The sequence below is a fragment of the Ylistrum balloti genome, unplaced genomic scaffold (assembly GCF_031769215.1).
Source record: "Ylistrum balloti isolate Yb309-2 unplaced genomic scaffold, AGI_CSIRO_Ybal_v1 Utg369830, whole genome shotgun sequence".
Classification (NCBI taxonomy): Eukaryota; Metazoa; Mollusca; class Bivalvia; order Pectinida; family Pectinidae; genus Ylistrum; species Ylistrum balloti.
Window position 1 is genome coordinate 1,597,582 of NW_026781993.1, and position 23,162 is coordinate 1,620,743.

The 23,162-nt window shown below is 35.8% G+C and overlaps 3 protein-coding genes across 3 annotated transcripts in view; 2 read left to right on the forward strand and 1 right to left on the reverse strand.

The window, feature by feature from the left end:
• The window catches only part of LOC132545148 (structure-specific endonuclease subunit SLX4-like), a 39,306-nt gene extending 38,454 nt beyond the window's left edge, over positions 1-852 (forward strand). The window contains exon 21 of the mRNA XM_060208824.1: positions 261-852. Coding sequence (XP_060064807.1) covers positions 261-431 — 171 coding nt within the window. The 3' untranslated portion in view covers positions 432-852. The remainder of the gene's footprint in view (positions 1-260) is intronic.
• Positions 853-5,713: 4,861 nt separating this feature from the next.
• LOC132545149 (beta-1,4-mannosyltransferase egh-like) lies at positions 5,714-11,558 on the reverse strand. The gene is made up of 2 exons (XM_060208825.1): positions 11,484-11,558; positions 5,714-10,164 (listed from the first exon to the last, which is right to left on the reverse strand). Exon 2 carries the CDS (start codon positions 10,104-10,106, stop codon positions 8,721-8,723), a length of 1,386 nt encoding a protein of 461 aa, XP_060064808.1. The 5' UTR covers positions 10,107-10,164; positions 11,484-11,558; the 3' UTR covers positions 5,714-8,720.
• Positions 11,559-15,053: 3,495 nt separating this feature from the next.
• LOC132545135 (copper-transporting ATPase 1-like) overlaps positions 15,054-23,162 on the forward strand; it is a 41,054-nt gene continuing 32,945 nt past the window's right edge. The window contains exon 1 of the mRNA XM_060208808.1: positions 15,054-15,100. The gene's annotated coding sequence lies outside the window, so the exon portion shown is untranslated. The remainder of the gene's footprint in view (positions 15,101-23,162) is intronic.

Here is a 23,162-nt window from a genome sequence, read left to right on the forward strand (position 1 = left end):
CCCTGTGTATAAGAGTTTTGATCCTGTGTATTAGCTGTATGGCCCTGTGTATAAGAATTTTGATCCTGTGTATAAGCTGTATGGCCCTGTGTATAAGAGTTTTGATCCTGTGTGTAAGCTGTATGGCCCTGTGTATAAGAGTTTTGATCCTGTGTATAAGCTGTATGGCCCTCTGTATAAGAGTTTTGATCCTGTGTGTAAGCTGTATGGCCCTATGTGTAATTAGTAAATCTCATATGGTATTTTGTTCTGATTTCTAGTGTATCACATTCACAATGAAGAAAATACGTCAAGAAAGAAAGGCAAACAGAGGAAAAGGACGAAAATTGAAATCGTCACCACAGAAAGGAACAGATTTGTCACCAGCAAAAAAAAGTCCACAGAGAAAGAAACCAGTTTCATCACAAAAACAAGGGCCACAGCTAAAGTAACCAGCTACAACAAAACAAAGAAAAGGCTCTCCACACAGATGTAACTTGATGTGAGGAATCGGTAATAATTACAATATCTTGTTGATAGGACAACAGAAGAGGATGTATGGAGTTAAGACAGAAGTGTGATAAAGAGATGACTAGAAAAACATTTATTGCACCTCACCAGGTGAACATAGAGTGACGTCAGATTGATACATGCATTTTATTTCACTGCAATGAAAATAACTCTGTTTATTGTCATTTCCTGCCACTGAAATAAACATTTTGAAAAATTCAACCTATGACAGCAGAGAACATATTTCATTTTGTAAAACTGATTGATCAAACCCTTATATAACATTACAAAAAACTAAAATATAATAAACAGAATATCTTCAGTAAAAACAAACATATTTCAGTTAGCTTGTAATTTGGTACCTTTATGAGATATCTTCTGTTTATCTTTATCTTAAAGTAAAATTTTCAATTCTGAAGAAATCCATGATTTTTACAGAAAATTTTACATCAATCTTATCCTGATATGGTGTATAGATTTTTGTAATACAGTTTAATTTCTCAATGCCTTCCCTTGATATAACAGTACCTTTTTGAAAAATGATAGGACATGATTAGTTTAACAAATGTTGCAAAAATCCAATTTTGTGTGACATCAACAACTTGAGATATTGATGTCACTTTCACCAGATTTTATTAGTGTATGGTGTAGTTTAAATATAGTACAGTTTAAGATATATTGAAACTTTGATTCACTTTGCGAAATGAAATGTTTTACATTGATCAATTCACTGTAATTCATCATCAATTTTAGAGATAAAATGTTGGAATTAATTTGTGTATCACTTGTTTTTATAAAATCTGTTTTTACGTCACCTGAGGCAAACAAAGAAAACAGCATTCAAGTCTCATGTTTATTTGTGGAAAGAAAACTTTTCATGTCGTATGGATAGCAACAAATTTATAATTTCTTTGTCATGATTTCGTATATAAGGTTACTACTTGGCCCCATTTTGGCCCTTTTAAATAATACAAGTTCAAAGGATTTGACCTTTCATAGGTCTCTGATAGATACTGAACACATTATTATATTTCAATATGAAAACTCTTCATACTCTAAAAAACGAATGAAATTGAAATATGTGTTTGTTTAAACTTATATATTCCTCATAAGTCTTAGAAATGTTGCTTGGATTTGTCACATGATCAGCCATGTCATCTGTTTAGCTAGTTTTGTGGTAAGTTGAGAATACTGTGGTGTTTAAAACATCGGTCACTGTAAACAATGTTTCAATCTCCAAAATATATAATTAACCAGTCAAGCTGAGGACATATTTCAGGGAATCACTGAAGCATTATGGGGATAATTTGAAGGATGGTTTACTGTACGAGCAGTGATATCACTTGGATGGGTGATCACATAACCATGTTATATCATTTGGTGATACTGAACAAGCCTGTTATCCTGTGGGGTACCTTACTCAGACACCAAGAATTCTAGATTAACTTACTGAATCGAATGCCTTTTCAACAATCAAAAGCATACCTGGAATATAATATTCCTCCATAATGCATAATATCATATACTAATCTTGAGTTTTCCCCTATAAATCTACCAGAAATGAAACCTGACTGATCTGAATTTATTAACTTGTCTAAAACTGATTTTATTCTTTGAGCAATAGAACCAGACAACTGGTAGGTCTCCAATTAAAAAAAAAATTGCCTTGGCTTATCCCCTTTTGGTAAGCATGTAATAATTCTGTGTCTTTGTGTTACTGATAACTTTCTCAGGCTGTATCCATCTGTTTCCAAAAACGTTTTAAAAATTCTACAGTAAATCTGTCTGGTCCGGGGCTTTTATTATTTTTCACATGTTTTAACGTATGTGACACTTGAGCGTATGTAATATTTCCTTCTGAAGATAAGGATCCTGCGTTATCTAATTTTTGGAACATTATAACTGGATAAAATCAGGTTATGGTCTACATTTTCAATATTAAAGTCACTAGAATATAGTCTTTCATTAAATAATTTTATTTCTTTAAGAATGTCTTCTTGTTTTCTTATCACATCCTCATCTTCTTTTATTTCACTGGAATAATTTTTGAGATAAAATTTCTGTTCTCCAGATTTAAAAAATAATTAGTTGGTTTTTCCCCCTCTTCAATCCACTTTGCTTTTGACCTCATAATATAACCTTTAACTTTAGATAGTCCCCTTTTCTCTAACTCTTCTTTTTTCGCTTGTAATTCCATTGTGTTAATATTAACATTATTTTCAAGCTCAGCTATACATGCTATTAAAGTGTTTTCCCATCCAGCACATTGTTTTTAGTTCACTCGGCCCAAATGGCCAAGTGAGCTTATGCCGAGGCACGGCATTTGCCCTCCGTATGTCGTCCAACCAATATTCAAGGTCACAGGGGTCAAATTTGTTTAAACATTTAAATGCCTTCTTCTCATGAACAAAAAGGCCTACAGGCATGAAACTTGGCTGGTATGTTCTTTGATGAAGCTTGATAAAGTTTGCAAAATGAAATGACCTTGATCTATTTTCAAGATCACAATGGTCAAATTGATTCAAACCTCTAAACGACTTCTCATGGATTAAAAGGGGCATGATATTTGGCTGGTATGTTCCCAGGATGAAACCTGACAAAGTTTGTGAAAAGAAATGACCTTGACTAAAATGCAAGGTCACAGGGAACAAATTTTTAAAAACATTTAAACGACTTCTTGTCATGAACTAAAAGGCCTAGAGGCATGTTACTTGGCAGGTATGTACCTTTGATGATGCTTGGCAGTTTGCGAAAAGAAATTACCTTGACCTGTTTTCAAGATCACAATGGTCAAATTTGTTAAAACCTTTACACGACTTCTCATGAACTAAAAGGAAAGGCCTTCAGGAATGCTATTTGACTGGTATGTTCCTATTATGAATATCAATAAAGTTTGTGAAAAGAAATGACCTTGACTAAAATGCAAGGTCACAGGAGGCAAATTAAAACACCTAAACAACATTTTGTCATGAATTAAAAGGCCTAAAGGCATGATATTTGGTTGATTTATATATACCAGGTGAGTGCCTCTTTTTTCTTATGAGCTGAAAATGAAATTGTCTTTCCTCTTATTTTCGATAGCAAGGTCTCTAAAAAAGCTGATCATCAATCTGAAATTGAATTTCTTTATCTGCAATCGTATGAATAGAATGTGGATTGTAAATGAAATGGGCATATTGTTTTTTAATATCTAATATAAGTTTATTTATTGCTTTCAAATTATCTTCATCATGTAAAAGTTAATTATTTATTTTCCAAGGTCCCCCTCCCTCTCTTAAGTTCATTAAACTTTATTGAAATAGTTGGTATGGAGTGATCTGACCTATATCCTGGTGCAATACTTGTGTTATGTATATTTCTCAAAACATTCTCAGACACAAGAAAAAAGGAGTTTGCCTAATAGCATTATTCCTTTTCCATGTATATCATTTACTGTATGGATGTTGTTCTCTATATATCAACTAAATTTAAATCATCTGTTAGTTCTGTGACTTTGTCCCTAGTTTTAGGATTGTTTATATTTGCTGTTCATAATCAAGTTCAGTATCAAGCAATAAATTAAAGTCACCACATTGTATTCATTACCATATTCATAAACAATATCTACTACTTGCTGATAAAAACTTAATTCTAAATTTTGGCCATACAATGTTATTAATGTTACCTTTTTGTCACCTATCAACACGTCTAGCGCAATAAAATAACCCATTTTATCCTTATTTTCCCATATAATCTTATATTCAAAATTATTACTTAATAAAATTGCAACCCTTCTAGAATTTGATATGAAAAACTAAAGTAGCAGCTGTATCCCCATTCTGATATATAATATTTTTCCTTTTAGAAAAGTGTGTGTCTTGTATGCAGCAAATGTTATTTTTCTGATTTCTGTTTATGAGAAAACATCTTTTCACTTACCTTTGTCCTTCAAAGCCTGACTGTATCTAGTAGATGAAAGGAAGTTTACACTGTAACATCTTGAGCATTTAGTATTAGCATTAGCTAAAAGGTGGAAAATCTTACTGAGTCTACACACCAAAAACTAGTGTTTACGCATGGTCATGTTGTGAAGACATTCCTTATTGGAACTTGCTGAAATGTAAGTAGTTTGTTACCATGACAGTGTTGTTGATTTTAGGACAGGTGTTCAGAAGTAAATTTCTTCTTTAAAAAGTTGTAGTGGGAATTAGCAGTATTTTTGCATATTTAGCATTTTTTGAGTTGGTAACCATGGCAATCACATGTCAGAAATCAGAAGAAAATTTTTATTTACACAATTTTCATTTCTCTACTATTAATGTAATTGTTATGTAGTTTATGAATATACATAGATGTAATGATGTATTTTTCATAACCAAACTGCTATACCTGTATATCTCAAACATGACCAATAATTTCAGGGAAGATGCAAAGTAACTGTTTCTTGCTTTCTTATAGCTCATTAAAAAGTAGAATCAATGTAAAATGTGCTTTACTATGCTTTATTAAGTTTAATCCTATTCATAATTACTTTAAATAGATAAAAAAAGCACTGAAACTAATTTCATCTCGGGGTGCATTAAGGGAGGTAATTTGGGTACCTGGTATTCTTGTGGGCGATAATTTCAGCTGTTTTCAAAGGATTGGTATCATTTGGAAAACTGTTCTACAGTAAGCAGCAGGTATGAAATAGGTCAGAACAATCTCAAAATATATTTAGACTGGATTTCAGGGCAATTCTTATAGTTTAATATGTGATACTCATGGTAACTATGAAGGAAAGTGTTAATTTTTTAATTTTGGGTAAATAAATGTGTTGTATTTCTCATAGACTGAGCTTTCAATCATGTCAATATTGTCAATAGATAACATTTCTCTAGTTACAGCTGTAAACAATAGTATTTTCAAACAATATTGGAATCTCATAGAGTTTAATCAAAGTTGAAGGGCAGTAAGCACAGGTGTTAATGTGATGTCATTTACATGACATTCAAGAATATCTAATGTCATATCACTGTTGATTACTTTCAAGATATGTGTCAGATGCTAACCTGAAGTTTTCGTGGGATTTCTAGCCTTCACTGTGACATCACAGTGCATTGGTGATGTCACCATTAGCAATTGATAACGTCATAATATTGGTTACATCAGCAGTTACCATGACGTCATAATATAAGACTATATATATAGGTAGTATCACTCTACTTTTCAGTTATCTAAATTCACAGAAGCACAAACTACTCAATTCATTTTCAATTCCAACTTTATTTAAGAAAACTTATGGCTTATTTGAGATTTTAATTTTTGATATTATCTCCCTCCATTCCTAATTTGCGAGCAGAATTGGTCAAAATACACCATACAGGAAAATATATATTACTAAATAGCTATTGGAGATACACAATACTGATGTATTTTGATTTGTTCATCTTATCATTTTCTAGACACCCAAAGGGACTTCATAGAACTTTTGGTTATTGAGATGTCTTTTAAAGCTTTAAACATAATTTACCCCTGTGACCTTGAAAGCAACTCAAAGTAATTCATATTAACAAACTTGGTAGCCCCTCATCCTATCATGTTACAGGCAAAATATCAGCACCCTGGTCTATTTGATTATCGAGAAATTGTTAAAAATCTTTTAAATGTGTATGCTTTCCCTACACATCACATAGGTAGACACTGTTGTATTCCCATAATTCTTCAGTGAAGAGACAAAAAAATTCAGCATACATTATATGTGTTATGAAGTATGAACAGCTGTATGATGTACTTTATTATTTATTTATTGTTTAGTCATTATTTGACTCTGTATCTAACTCTGAATTCATTTTGAAAGGTGCTATTCACTTGTGTGTCTTTTTACTGTAAAAGTAAGGTGTCAATGAAATCGTGAAATAACAAATCAGTTGTTTATGAGCTGGTCCTTCATATCACTGTCAAGTCTACCCATTAAATATATCATGACACCACAAAGCTTTTGATTACAGTTCTTTCTTTAGCACATCATTATTTCCATGGATAAAACTTTCACTTACTTCACCATACCCAATACCCCATGAATTAACAAAATAGTATCAAATGAAGAACAACAAGGGACACTGAAGTAAAATGTATGACAAAGAATACCAAAGGTTTAAGCATAACACTATTTATCCTGCAACTAGTGCTGTCATTTCTGAATTCACTTAAATATTACATTTAACAATATAATAACTTTTGAAATTAACAGTTTTATATGTTGCAATAAACAAGTTCATAAAATCACTGTTATATCTGAGCAGAGAAATTATTTTGGTGTACATCATCAGGCAAAATTCAGTGTGATGTTAACATCAGGTAAACAAAGGTTGAACAAGGAAATTGTTGAATTTTTGATGGTCTGATTTTCAATCAGTGTTGCAGGATAAATAGAAAACATGGTTAACGTCTAAAAATATAATCTGCATTTTGGCTCGTGACAAAAAGGCTCGCTATTTGTGTCTTTCTTCACCCTCGCCAAAATAAAACTTATATTTATTGACACTGACCATATATTCTCTATATAATGAGTTAACACTCAGTATTCACAAAACTGGGCAGCATAATGAGCCAACATCCTGCTATATCAGTACTAACTAAAAATTGGGCAACATGATGTGGTTAACATCCTGCTATATCAGTACTGACTAAAAATTGGGCAACATAATGTGGTTAACATCCTGCTATATCAGTACTAAAAAAACTAGACAATATAATGTATTAACATCCAGCTATATCAGTATTCACTCAAATCTGGACAATACACTGCTCTATCAGTACTCACAACAACAGGCCCATAAGCCTTAAGGGTCATCGGACTCTAAAGACTTATATATGAAAAAGGCCACATAGGTCTAAAATAAACTGCTCAACTACAATATAGCTTACATAGAGGGCATTGGTTACTTCATAAAGACATTTTCTGCAAACTTGAAATCATATTCTTTATACATGCACTAGACGTATGCCTTTAATCTAAAAATATTGCATGCTAAAACAGCATGTTACAGGCCCAATATCAAGACCCTAGGTCTTTTGGTTATTGAGAAAGAAGTTGCTTATGCATTTCAACACATTTGACCCCTGTGACCTTGACAGTAAGTCATGGTGAATAAACTTGGTAGCCCTTCATCCCAGCACTCTACAGGACCAATATCAGGACCTTTTGAAAATTGAGAAGATGTTAAAAATATTTCAACACATTTTACTCCTGTGACCTTGAAAGTAGGTCCAGGTCATTTATATTAACAGATTTAGTAGCCCTTCATTCCTTTAATGTTACAGGCCCACTATCGGTACACTGAGCCTTCTGGTTATTGAGAATAAGTCATTTGAATGGAAAGTTTACACCCAGACAGCCCACAACAGACAAAACACAAAGGCAACAGGTCATTCTGACCTAAAAATCTGGCAAGTACACCAGAGTTAACACCACTATATCATGCTATATAAAAAATCTAACCATGGGCAATATACTGAATTCATCATCAGTACTCATAAAAATCTGGGCAATGTACTGAATTAAAACCCTGTAATATTAGTACTCAGAAAAATCAGGACAATATACTGAAATAAAACCCTGCTATATACGTGCTCACTAAAATCTGGGCAATATACTGAAATAAAACCCTGCTATATACGTGTTCACTAAAATCTGGGCAATATACTGAACTAAAACCCTGCTATATACGTGTTCACTAAAATCTGGGCAATATACTGAACTAAAACCCTGCTATACACATGCTCACTAAAATCTGGGCAATATAAGGAATTAAAACCCTGCTATATAAGTGCTCACTAAAATCTGGGCAATATAAGGAATTAAAACCCTCCTACATCACACAAAAATTAGGGCACTATACTGAATTAAAAACCCTGCTAATCAACAACATGCTGCAATGTAATTGTTCATGTAGCTACTGCTTCAAGATGATTTTAAATTCAAGAAATTGTTGGCTTCCACAAACAGGAAATATCTGATGTGATAGAAGCAGGGAAATTTCAAATTCTCCAATACATGTTTACAGAAATAATGAACGCTGTTCAAAAACAGGAATGAACATAAGGATGTGATACATATATTTATATAGATATGGCCACTGAAACATATGACATTATAAAATGCTGCAAAGTCATAGCTTGGCAAACCACACGTACAATATGAGATTCTGTCACAGCTACACAGGATAGAACAACATGTGGTTGGTGGTAACAGTAAGTATGACATTTAGTTACACTTCCATACGAGAAGGGGTCGTCTCCTTTTTGACAATGTGGAATCCGCCTTGTTTCTGTGAAATCAGAGCCCATGTCACTCCACATGTTTCCATCACAACACAAACAGGCATCAGTAAAATGGGACAGATACACAGGAAGAGAAACTTTGCCAGTCCAGTCCTGCGATAATTAAAGGATTTTACTGCTCCAAATATAAAAAGGAACATCATAACTCCACCCATAAAGCCACACAGGAAGTTAATGATGTTGGGCATGGGCAGGGGGCACAATGGCACAAGGACAAGGTTTGGCACAGTGACTGGCATCACCAGCCAACTGAGAACCATAACAGAGATACCAAACTTTTTCCTGGTGGGAATCTGACCACTAAGAAGAACCATTATGATGCCTTGTACCCAACGCTTCCGCTGACGAATGAAATCCATGCAAGAAAATGTACTTTTTTCCCACATTTCACCCTCAATGAATCCAAACTTGTATCCCTCTGCCCATGCACTCAATGCAAAGAAACAGTCCTCAGCGATGCTGCCTTCAGATCCAAAATCAAAGGTTATCTTTCTTTCTGCACCAACATTTGCTACCACATAACTTCCTTTCCAGCTAAATAAGGGTTTGTGTAAATATTTAAGAGTATATCGGAGGATTCCATAGTCAACACCAACACGGATTAAATCGGCAATAGTTGTTATCCAACAAACAATCTCTTCATTGGCATAGGTGATAACACCCTGACCAAAACTGTATTGTCCCTCATTTATGAAATTGATAATTCCTATAACACATGCCTCTGTCAGAAGTGTTTCCTCATCTAAATGAATGATCCAGTCATTGTCTGATAAAACATTGACATTGTCCTCAAGGCAATACTGGAGAGCACGGGCTTTGTACAAACATCCTTTCAAGGATTGATACTGCACAGGTACAACTATTTCACGAGTACGAGATGATTTAGCAAGGCTAATCGCAGTGTCAGTCACTACTTCAAAGATGAAGTTGTCAAGGCCAAGCTCTGAACATATGGCTATATTACGGCTCACATTCTTCCTGACAAGTTCAGGAAAAGTGCCACGTGTAACAACTCTAAAGCACAGAAATGGTCCAAAAAGTGTGGATGATTTCACTTTCGGTTTTTCTGGGAATGTGTTGAACATAACTATTCCGAGAAAGTTACATATAGACAGAGGCAGTGGTACTAATGTCAGAACTCTCATGATGTACATTATTATGGTTGGCCATTTTCCATATGATGCATATGGGTCAAAATTCTGCCATATACCTGGTCCAAAAGTTCCAGTCATCACAATGAATATGGCCAGAATTGTGAAGAGGAGGCATAACACAAAAAGATGAAGAAAACTAGAATAATGGATAAACTTCATCCTAATGATTCAATGATAGACTTCTGTGGACACCTTCAATGGAACGCTTCAGCATAACCTACAAAGTAAAGGTATAATGTTAACTACAAAATCTGTTAGTCTGACTGTCTGCAGAGTGACATTTATAAGATATGAGGCAGTTTAATTTGTTAAGCATGAATGCATACATCAATAAAATTTCCAATAATAGGCCTTTTTCATGAGCCCCTTATATAAATGTTATAAATATTCATAGCACATTTAGGTATTCATTTTTTTTCACAATTTAAATCATATCACATATCACTGACATTCATAATAGGTTTAAATCACATCTACTTAAACAAAAGTTGGAGCTAGTATGCTTACACTGACAGGTAAATATTATTTGTCTACAACTCTTAGATCCTTTTGTGGACCACTTATTACAATTGATGATAGATCGTAGATGTAGCCACTGATATGTCTGAATAAGTCACCTAATTAAACACTGCCACACTTAAGTTTGACCTAGGTGGCCTTAAATATGGTTATTTTTTTAAATTAAACACTGCCACACTTAATAATGGTAAAAGGTAATATTTATTTCCAAACTAATCAAACTTCATCATGTTAAATCACCAGCTAAATAAAGTAATTCTACATGTCTTGGAAAATAAAAAAGTTTGAGTAATGTAACAAATTAAACCTCTGTTACCTTAGGGTCAAGGTAATTCTTTTCGCAAACTTTGGCAGGTTTCATCCAAGGAAGCTACTAGTCAAACATCTTAATTCTAATACTTTTCAAAAACAGTTGCAGAAAGCTTGATAATTTTCAAGATGATAATGCCAACTTTTGTAACAAATGACTTTTGTCATTATTTTTTTATACTTGCTAAACAAAATGTATGTTTATGCCTTTAACAAGTGAAATGTCACGCTAGATTCTATACCACTTTCTGCCTGAAATACAGAGAAAATCATTTTTTAAAAACAAAAGTTGATCAACGAGAAGTCATCATTTGTCCTAGTTTCTTATACCTCTACATCACACGTCCCTGAACAGATAGGTATTCTGTAACGAACCCCAGCCTGTGGGCTTACTCTAATACGGTCTTATTTCGGTTTACTGTGGAGTCACGAGTAAGCCAATCGATTTCTTCATCATTATTTGCGTGACCGTTCCGGTTCATGCATGAAATGTTACATTAAATTGCAGGAGAATCGGTTTGTCCGCATGAATAAGCAGGCCTTTGTACGATCTGCTGTTACTATGATTCATCCGCACACACTCGACGGGGAAAACCGGCTGCGTATGTTCAATATTTCTTTATATTACGCTCACACTTCATGTAACAAAGTCCACACACACACATATATATATATAACACATGACGAAATTGAGAACTGGCCTTATACCTTCAAAAAATGATGAAATACACCAAAATCCTTCTCATCTTTCCATCACTCTATCCTTCGTCACCGACACCCGATTCAACGAATAACTTCGGCCGTGGACCTACAATGCGACAAAAACCGTCAGGAGACGATAAGTCAGGTCTTACATTCACAGTCCCGGACAAAAGAAATATCAAGTTACTGAAGTTTATAACCTGATTATGTATATCAAAAGCAATGAAACGTTCAGTGGTTAAATGGACTTAGTTCTTTTATGTGATTGGGTCGAACAGGAAGGTGAATATTCGGCACCATGCCATACGAGCAGCATGATTCATGAAGGGCATATAGTGAACAATGAGACAGAGGAAGGTAGAAATAAGAAAGACGAAAAGATTCCAAGAAGACTATCTCATTAGGACCAACAGACATATTTTAGTCTCTTCAATCACGCGGTAGATTATCGAGACACGAAAGAAAGCCCTGGATCGTCGGCAATTAAATACCATTGACAAAAGTATGATTTGTAACTACCGACGTTCATTTGTTTACATTAAAGCAGTGACGTTTTAACAGAGATGTATAAAACACTTCCATGATTTAAGGAAGATTTAATTATCATTCCATTAGATATTGTCAAAATGAAAGGTACATTAGAACCGAAATTCAATAAATTTCGTTATTTTTATATGTATATTATCATACCAGTTAAACATCAATCACATATTTATGTCTTATAGACATCGCCCATAGCATGCGTCTCCAACTGCGTGGTCAACTGTCGGATATAAAGATAGGCGGAACGAATTAACCAACAAACATACCAAAACACCGAATATTACTCTATGATATACCCAAAGAACACATATAAGACGAAAAACACATATGTAAACGTGTTTATATGGTAAGAAGAATACCCTTGAGAAGGGAGATAAATCCTACAAAATTACATTTATCATTTGATATTGTCTTTAAGATTAATAGAAAAAAATCCTTTTGCACCGCCACTTGGGTTTCCAAGTGTCTGATACGGGTTCATTTAAAGGGGTGGGTATGTTTGGAGAGTGGTATACATTATATTTGAGGTTTGATATTAAGATTTTTGGCTTGGGAGAGCAAAAAAAAAAGTCTCGCCAAAACGACAAACAGATAACACAAATAAAAGTAAGAGTACGGGTTGATACGGGTCAGTGCACACTAACTACAAACTTTCTGCATATTGCTGATATTCCTATATATTTGCTAACCTGGCTTGAGATCACATTCTGTAGAGTGAAAATAAAGTAAGGATATATAAATTCGACAAAAATAAACAACAAAAGTAACTGTTTTTCACATAACAATGATAGTTTTGTGCTTTGTAGGCGGATTTGGTGGAGGTGTTACGATATGACTTTTCATCAAATGTTTTGAGGAAGGTTTGTGGTTTTTTGGTGTTTTGGGTAGCTTTTGCGTGTTTTATGGGATTGATGCACAAACAGTAGATTGGATATTCTCGTTTTGGCCAACCATTCCCTGTCCGTCCTTCTTAGTGGTATAGTTCGGTGTAAACGCAACAAAAATAGTTGTTTTGAAGTACAAGTTGTTTTGATATTACACAAAGTCGTGAAAAAGCGAAGCTTACATTGTTCTATGTAAAGATGTATAGAAGACAAACCTAACATTCCCAATGCTACATCAGACCTAGTACGAAGGCGGAAATTTTGCATTAATTTTGCACATAAATGATGGACTGATTCTAGGCGACGCCAATCAGAGTTAGAGAGTTCCAGAGCTCACAACCAAACATACCTCTAGGGAGTACTACAGACAAATTTAGATGGACTCCAGTCAAGGGATTTATTCTGGGACCACATAGCGGGAAATACTTGTCCTTTGAGATATATACAGAGTTACTGTTCTTGGCGAGTGAACAGTTTCTTGTGCATGAAAGCCCGAGTTTGTTGAGTTTTCCGTCCGTTGTTCGCTATCGATGAAAAATTAACTCTATTACTTTCGGCGAATTATAGTTGAAGTATTCATGAAAATGTACAAATAAATTTCTAATTTAAAAGCAAACGGAATTTCACCGTCAAAAAGGTTATCGTGAAGTCAGGAGTACGCCTTGCAGGGGTTCCCCTGGTTTCGCGTTTATAACTTTTCTTTTTCTCAGCCAATCGCATATTACTTTTAAAATGACGTAGGACGATTATCCATCATCTTATTATACCAACTTATGAAATCGCTTGAATAAGGCAAATGTCGTCATTTCGATCTAATTTAGAGTCGGGAAATTCCAACAAAGGTAATTTCTTACCCCGGTATTTGTCACGACAAATCCAGAGCTTCGCATGTTTTGAATAATTTCTTGATATAAAAACAGTACACTTACTTCACAATGAACGAGAAAGAACTTACGAATAACATGAAACTGTGTCTCCGTCCGGGCGACGATTTCGGCTTGAGCGGGCTCCTATCATGCTTAGCGTTGTAGTCAAGAACGACAACTCAATACCGCTTCAAGTTCGCGGGAGTGTTAATATTTCACGATATGATAAATTACAATTTAGTAGAGCGAAACACTGACCTCGCAGTTTGTGGATAACATCGTCGACATCACGACGACCTGGTTTAAATTTATTCAAATTAATACACACGTGTTCAACAATTGTCATTAACGACACTGTCACCTAGATACCAAGTACAATACGATTGTGAACAAACACTACTACTTTCGTTGAAGACAATAACTACTGAGTTGGAGGCATTATATTTAAATCTCCATTTACAACTATACTTGTAGCAAATATCTATAAGCATATCTAAATTGTGTATGGTAAGTGTTAGAAGACAAATATCATCTGCTTGCGTAGGACACGTGACATTGACATCAGATATGGCTAGCGAGTATACAGAACTACTAAGATCATTCAACAGACCGTTGATATAAACAGAGTAGAGCCAAGGGGAGGTAATACTGCCCTGACGTGTTCCCTGGCTTATCTCGAACACTTTAGACACACAATTTTGATACATAACAACACTATACACATCCTTATGTAATGACATAATCATACTAACAATTTTTCTGTCAAAACCCAAACGCGATAGTTTAAAAAACAGACCGTCGAGTCAGACACAATCTGCCATCTCAGCTGTCTGATATTGTTGACTATTCTAGAATTCGTTTCAGATAACATAATAGACTCTGTTCAGATAAATCCAAACGAGCAAAGACTTCTACAAATTCTTGTTATATCCCTACAGATTCATTCAATGGAACTCTCCACCACAAATTATCATATCATCAGAAACCGTGACTCTTTCAAAACATTTTCAGCACCTTCTTCAACAATAAATATTCCTAAAATCCATGAGCATAGTTGTACTTAAAACTATAGTAAAAAATTATAGGACGTAACTTAACTAAATCACGAAAGTCATTATCCACTAAGAAGAAGAATACGCATGTTTTAGGTTGGTGTCGCATTTTGTAGCATGTTTTGACAGCAAACTCCGGATTTTAGTTATACCCATACTTTGAAACAGGAAGTAGTTAACAACTTGGAACAACATCCTGTATCATAGACGATGTCAGATTTATGCCGATTCAATATCTTAATATCTTTATAGATATACTGACGAAATAATTATCAAAGGTAAGATAAATATCTTTATACACCACACATATAATACAGTAGCCAATTTGATTAAGGAGGCCTATTATAGATCTCTGTTGCATTAAGAATTACACCTGCACACTGTTTGGCTTCTGAAATTTTGACATGTCATCAACCAGGATCTATCAACTACCGGGTCCAGTTTGATTGATCATATATGTACAATGATCCTTAATAGCTGTATAAACTGAATACTTTCGAATAGTAATAAAATAATTTTGATTATTAATTTAGTTCCTTAACTTCATGAAAAATATTACTAGTAAAAATCAAAAGAAAAAAAAAAAAAAGAAAAGAAAACAAATATCAAATTTCCATGTCCTAAATAATCACCTCTGGTTTTATGTCATTTTGTTGTAAGGTTATTGAATCTAAAATATTAAAAAATGTAGATATATTTGATTGGTTGATATATACATATTGCTTGATCGGGAGATTTTACTTGAATCTGAAGAAACGCCAATAACGTTAACACTTTACATGCATTTATTCAGTAATGCTGCACCAAAAGAGCCAGGGGTCCATACTTGGGATCCCCACTAAAGGTGCTCAACACCAGGGCACATTGATATACAGTCATATTCACGCAATATTGTTCAAAAATGGAATTAATATAATATTTACAAATCCTAATTCCAACAACTACTTAACAGCAGTGAAAACAAAAATTGAGAACTGATTAAGAATCACAGAAACATGTGATTGTAGAGCAATTACACATCCATATGTACTTAAAACAAACAGGTGTTAACCTATGTAACCCTGGTAAAATACTAGGTGCACTCAGGGTTTTCCATAAGAGCCGGTCGCCGGCCAATTTGACCGGCTACTTTGATCATTTGGCCGCCTACACCAATCCAGTTCCATAATAATGTTCCGTACACGACTATATGTACACGGCAGGCCAGCCTCCTACTTTCACTACACAGCCTACTACTAACAAAATTATGGAAAACCCTGGCACTATACCACTCGGCTAGAGAGAACAACGTCTCTTTAGCTCGAGTGGTTGAGTGTCAGACTAGTAAGCCAGGGGTCCTGGGTTATATTCCTAGCGGAGGCATTGAAATAAGTAATGATCTCTGTTACATTGAAATTATGACACATGTTACTATCTGGGACAAGACCTTAGAATTAATACAACTCTAAAACAAGAAGGTTACTAGCTATATCTATTATACATACACAATTTTATATCAGCATGGAAAAAAACAATCATAAACAAACACCTGTAACTGTAGCCACTTCTACATGCAGGCCTCTTGCAAAGGGAAAAAAATGTACTTCTTGGGAAATGTATTTTCATTGTCACCATGTCGGTATGACATGACTAGGTATGACTAGTGCCCACAACTGAGCATGTACACAGCCATAGAATACACATCTACAGTAACAATATGTAAAGTCTATTAATAATCAGGACTGAGGAAAAGCACTATCTTAGCTACATCTACAGTGTGATCAAGCAACGCCAGGGGTTAACTTTAGCTTTCTGTACCACTGGGACATGTCATGGCAAAATTGAAGGCACAAGTGAAGTAATTTGATTGATTCCAGGAGAAAAAAAACTGACCAATTACATGCTGATACACTCCTTTTGAAGAATACGAAGGAGCAACACCTATCTTTAAAGCCATTATAATATACTGTTATGTGACCTCGAGATTCGTTTGATGTGCATCAAAGGATCTAACTGGTCTTTTTGTCTTGTCCACAAGGTGTCACACATATGCATAGAACCTTCAATTTTGCAATATGTTCCAGGGGTGCAGAGAGTGAAAGTGATTGTAACCCCTGAAATATCAAGGATACAAATACAGTAACACTTCTTCACCTGAGAAAGGTGATGGTGTAGTCATTGAAATGGTATACATAAATTCTCTTACTGGTTCTGATATAACATAATCTTTTAAAATATTCAATATACATGAAATTGTCAATGACTGATATATTCCCAGGCATGTAACTCAGACCTATACTTTAAGATATACATTATATTGTTTGCACACTACACAGTACGGTCCTGAATTACCATTCTCATGAGATTGATGAAATGAGTCTGAACTTTTTTCATTTCAGAGGTAAAAAAAACCAATTTTTTTATGTTTTCCCACATAACTTATGGTAGATACTTTTTGACCTTAGGGTTTTAAAAAACTGATACAAAATTGTATTATCAATCTAAAAGTCTTTCTTTGGTGATGTCACAATATATATGACACCATGGAGTTATGTGGTCACAATGGAATCAGATAGGAATCTCCAGCCTATCACAGCTCCACTTGTTTATATGTAATAACAAATATTTATGTAACTATCACATTGATAACAGGGTGCATATTTTCTTATATAACATATATGTGATAAAAATATTTACATTGCTCATGCTGTTAAGGTACAATGTATACAGGTAAACAACACTATGAAGATATGTCATATCAAGAGTTTAAATTTGACACTTTGTTATGTACATGTAAGCAGCATTGAAAGAAACAGTATACCAATCATTATTGCTGTTCAGTTCAGTCAGATATAGAGGTAAGTAATTCTTGTTAAAATACGTAAGTATACCTAACAATTTCTTATATGGCTTCCCTAGCAGTTTTAGTACAACCTGATATTGACTTGTGACAATAGGATGCTGACTTATGACAACTGAATATTGACTTGTTACAATAGGATACTGATGTGTGACAACAGGAGAATGACTTGTGACAACATGACGTTAACTATTGACATTTTGATACTGACTTGGATCTGATCTAAACATTTTTCCTGCCCATATGTTTCTTATCAAGAATATCAGTGAGGATTTACAAACAGTAAAAATACTTTATAAATATCATCATACACATGGGTATATCTCTAGAAGTTACAATACTTTGTACTCATTACACCTGTCTCAAGACATCACAGGACACTGTACTCATTACACCTGTCTCAGGACATCACAGGACACTATATTCATTACACCTGTCTCAGGACATCACAGGACACTATACTCATTACACCTGTCTCAGGACATCACAGGGCACTATACTCATTACACCTGTCTCAGGACATCACAGGACATTGTACTGATTACACCTGTCTCGGGACATCACAGGACACAACTCTATACACCTGTCTCAGGACATCACAGGACACTGTACTCATTACACCTGTCTCAGGACATCACAGGACACTATACTCATTACACCTGTCTCAGGACATCACAGGACACTATACTCATTACACCTGTCTCAGGACATCACAGGACACTATACTCATTACACCTGTCTCAGGACATCACAGGACACTGTACTCATTACACCTGTCTCAGGACATCTGTCTCTGGACATCACAGGACACTGTACTCATTATGCCTGTCTCAGGACATCACAGGACACTGTACTCATTACACCTGTCTCAGGACATCACAGGACACTGTACTCATTAAACCTGTCTCAGGACATCACAGGACACTGTACTCATTACACCTGTCTCAGGTTATCACAGGACACTGTACTCATTACACCTGTCTCAGGACATCACAAGACGTTGTACTGATTACACCTGTCTCGTGACATCACAGGACACAACTCTATACACATGTCTCAGGACATCACAGGACACTGTACTCATTACACCTGTCTCAGGACATCACAGGACACTGTACTCATTACACCTGTCTCAGTACATCACAGGACACTGTACTCATTACACCTGTCTCAGTACATCACAGGACACTGTACTCATTACACCTGTCTCAGGACATCACAGGACACTATACTCATTACACCTGTCTCAGGACATCACAGGACATTGTACTGATTACACCTGTCTCGGGACATCACAGGTCACAACTCTATACACATTTCTCAGGACATCACAGGACACTGTACTCATTACACCTGTCTCAGGACATCACAGGACACTGTACTCATTACACCTGTCTCAGGACATCACAGGACACTATACTCATTACACCTGTCTCAGGACATCACAGGACACTATACTCATTACACCTGTCTCAGGACATCACAGGACACTGTACTTATTACACATCTCAGGACATCACAGGACACTGTACTCATTACACCTGTCTCAGTACATCACAGGACACTGTACTCATTACACCTGTCTCAGGACATCACAGGACACTATACTCATTACACCTGTCTCAGGACATCACAGGACACTGTACTCATTACACCTGTCTCAGGACATCACAAGACGTTGTACTGATTACACCTGTCTCGGGACATCACAGGACACAACTCTATACACATGTCTCAGGACATCACAGGACACTGTACTCATTACACCTGTCTCAGGACATCACAGGACACTGTACTCATTACACCTGTCTCAGTACATCACAGGACACTGTACTCATTACACCTGTCTCAGGACATCACAGGACACTGTACTCATTACACCTGTCTCATTACATCACAGGACACTGTACTCATTACACCTGTCTCAGGACATCACAGGACACTATACTCATTACACCTGTCTCAGGACATCACAGGACATTGTACTGATTACACCTGTCTCGGGACATCACAGGTCACAACTCTATACACATTTCTCAGGACATCACAGGACACTGTACTCATTACACCTGTCTCAGGACATCACAGGACACTGTACTCATTACACCTGTCTCAGGACATCACAGGACACTGTACTCATTACACCTGTCTCAGGACATCACAGGACACTGTACTCATTACACCTGTCTCAGGACATCACAGGACACTATACTCATTACACCTGTCTCAGGACATCACAGGACACTATACTCATTACACCTGTCTCAGGACATCACAGGACACTGTACTTATTACACATCTCAGGACATCACAGGACACTGTACTCATTACACCTGTCTCAGGACATCACAGGACACTGTACTCATTACACCTGTCTCAGGACATCACAGGACACTGTACTCATTACACCTGTCTCAGGACATCACAGGACACTATACTCATTACACCTGTCTCAGGACATCACAGGACACTGTACTCATCACACCTGTCTCAGGACATCACAGGACACTGTACTCATTACACCTGTCTCAGGACATCACAGGACACTGTACTCATTACACCTGTCTCAGGACATCACAGGACACTGTACTCATTACACCTGTCTCAGGACATCACAGGACACTGTACTCATTACACCTGTCTCAGGTTATCACAGGACACTGTACTCATTACACCTGTCTCAGGACATCACAAGACGTTGTACTGATTACACCTGTCTCGGGACATCACAGGACACAACTCTATACACATGTCTCAGGACATCACAGTACATTATACTCTATACAGTCAAGCCTTGTTAATCCAGCCAACTTTGTTTTCAACCAAAAGCGGCTGAATTACTAAAGCATACCAAAACAGGATCTGTTTGAGTTTTGTCCCAAGTCAGTAACAAGACTTATACAGTGTTACTATTGATTCTACTATAATACTTGAACATTGCATTTTCGTATATATATTTGTAATGAGACATGTTTGCAATAACCACTAATGATTAATAATTTGTAATATAAATATCCAGACACAACAAGGAAATAAATCCAGTGTTGACGAAAAAGTACTCAAACACAACACATGATAAATATCCATGTATAACTAAGTAATAAAGCAGCACTAAAAACTGGAATCCACATGAGGTTGTAAGATCACTATTGCATAAGCGATTATCAGGGAATGTTGGGAAATATTGCTGATACTGGAACATTATACGGCCACGACCAGGGCCTTCTCATTTAATCAGTTTTAATTTGTAACTATGATTAAAAGTTAAAATTGCTTGTTAAAAATTAAAACAATTCATGACTAGTGAATTGTGACTTAATTTGTTTACAATGGGTCTGTTTATACTTGTCTTCTCCGTAGTATTTTACTGTCACATTTTGACCTGCAGTACTGAAGTAGACAAACCTGACTAGTTAACAGTTAACAATGGGAACAATGTCCAAATACTTGATTTATATTTGGTTCTTTTTCTACAAAGCGACTGATAACTGTGGTATATGGAAACTTTTTCATGTGTCTGATAAGAAAAGCTCTCAAACAAAGCAGTGGTAATCTGAATTCAAGCAGACAAATCCTCCGCCAACCTTTCTGTACATGACAAGTGTCAAAATAAACATTGGTTCCTGAGTAGTTTGCACACTTTAATTTCTAGCCATCAAACTTCTTCTGTTGTTGTGCTACGTGCATTGTCGGTAATTTTCTTTTCTTCAAAACCCTATTCCTCTTTCATACCTGAATGAATTTCAACCGAATTCAGTCAGATGTGCATCATGGGAAAAGGGGAAGCATTACTTAAATTCAGAATTTTGATTCGATACTTAGGGGTCAATGGTCAGTGCCCCAGAGGGGAAGGTGTTGAAATTAGATTTAAAACCCTACTCCTCCTTTTTGCTTAAGTGGATTTCAACAAACTTTGGCCTGATTCATCATCAGTAAGGGTCGGCAAATATTTCTGAAATTCAGAAATTTGATTCTACCCCTAGGAACTGGGGGAGGGGAGCAAAACGGGGAAATTAGTCAATATTTTGCTTTGAAACGCTACTCGTGTCTAATGCTTGAATGGATTTCAACCAAATTTGGTCTGAAACATCATTGATAGTTGGGAATGTCACAAACCACTTAACTCAGTAAACCCATTGCAGGATCATGAACTAAGTACTCCCATCATAGAACGACACAATACATTGAACTCAGTACACCTATCACAGAATGTTACAAAACACTGATCGCAGTACACTTATCACAAGACATTGTAATACATTGCACTCAGTATACCCATCACAAAAATGTCACAAAACACTTAACTCAGTACACCCATCATAGAATGTCAGAAAACACTTAACCCAGTATACCCATCACAGAATGTCACAAAACACTTAACTCAGTATACCCATCATAGAATGTCACAAAACACTTAACTCAGTACACCCAGCATAGAAAGTCACAAAACACTTAACTCAGTACACCTATCATAGAATGTCATAAAACACTTAATTCAGTACACCCATCAAAGAATGTCACAAAACACTTAATTCAGTACACCCATCAAAGAATGTCACAAAACACTTAATTCAGTACACCTATCATAGAAAGTCACAATACATTGAACTCTCTACACCCAGCATAGGATGTCACAAAACACTTAACTCAGTACACCCATCATAGAAAGTCACAAAACACTTAACTCAGTACACCCATCATAAAAAGTCACAATACATTGAACTCTCTACACCCAACACAGGATGTCACAAAACACTTAACTCAGTACACCTATCATAGAAAGTCACAATACATTGAACTCTCTACACCCAGCATAGGATGTCACAAAACACTTAACTCAGTACACCCATCATAGAAAGTCACAAAACACTTAACTCAGTACACCCATAAAAAGTCACATAGAACTCTCTACACCCAACACAGGATGTCACAAAACACTTAACTCAGTACACCTATCATAGAAAGTCACAATACATTGCACTCAGTACACCCATCATAGAATGTCACAAAACACTTGACTCAGTACACCCATCATAGAATGTCACAAAACACTTAACTCAGTACACCCATCATAAAAAGTCACAATACATTGAACTCTCTACACCCAACACAGGATGTCACAAAACACTTAACTCAGTACACCTATCATAGAAAGTCACAATACATTGAACTCTCAGGATGTACACTTAACTCCACCCATCATAAAAAGTCACAATACATTGAACTCTCTCACAAAACACAAAACACTTAACTCAGTACACCCATCATAGAAAGTCACAATACATTGAACTGTCTACACCCAGCATAGGATGTCAAAAAACACTTAACTCAGTACACCTATCATAGAAAGTCACAATACATTGAACTCTCTACACCCAGCATAGGATGTCACAAAACACTTAACTCAGTACACCCATCATAGAAAGTCACAAAACACTTAACTCAGTACACCTATCATAGAAAGTCACAAAACACTTAACTCAGTACACCTATCATAGAAA

Excerpts from the sequence above, each read along its gene's own strand:
- LOC132545149 (XM_060208825.1), bottom strand. The coding sequence starts at position 10,106 with ATGAAGTTTATCCATTATTCTAGTTTTCTTCATCTTTTTGTGTTATGC.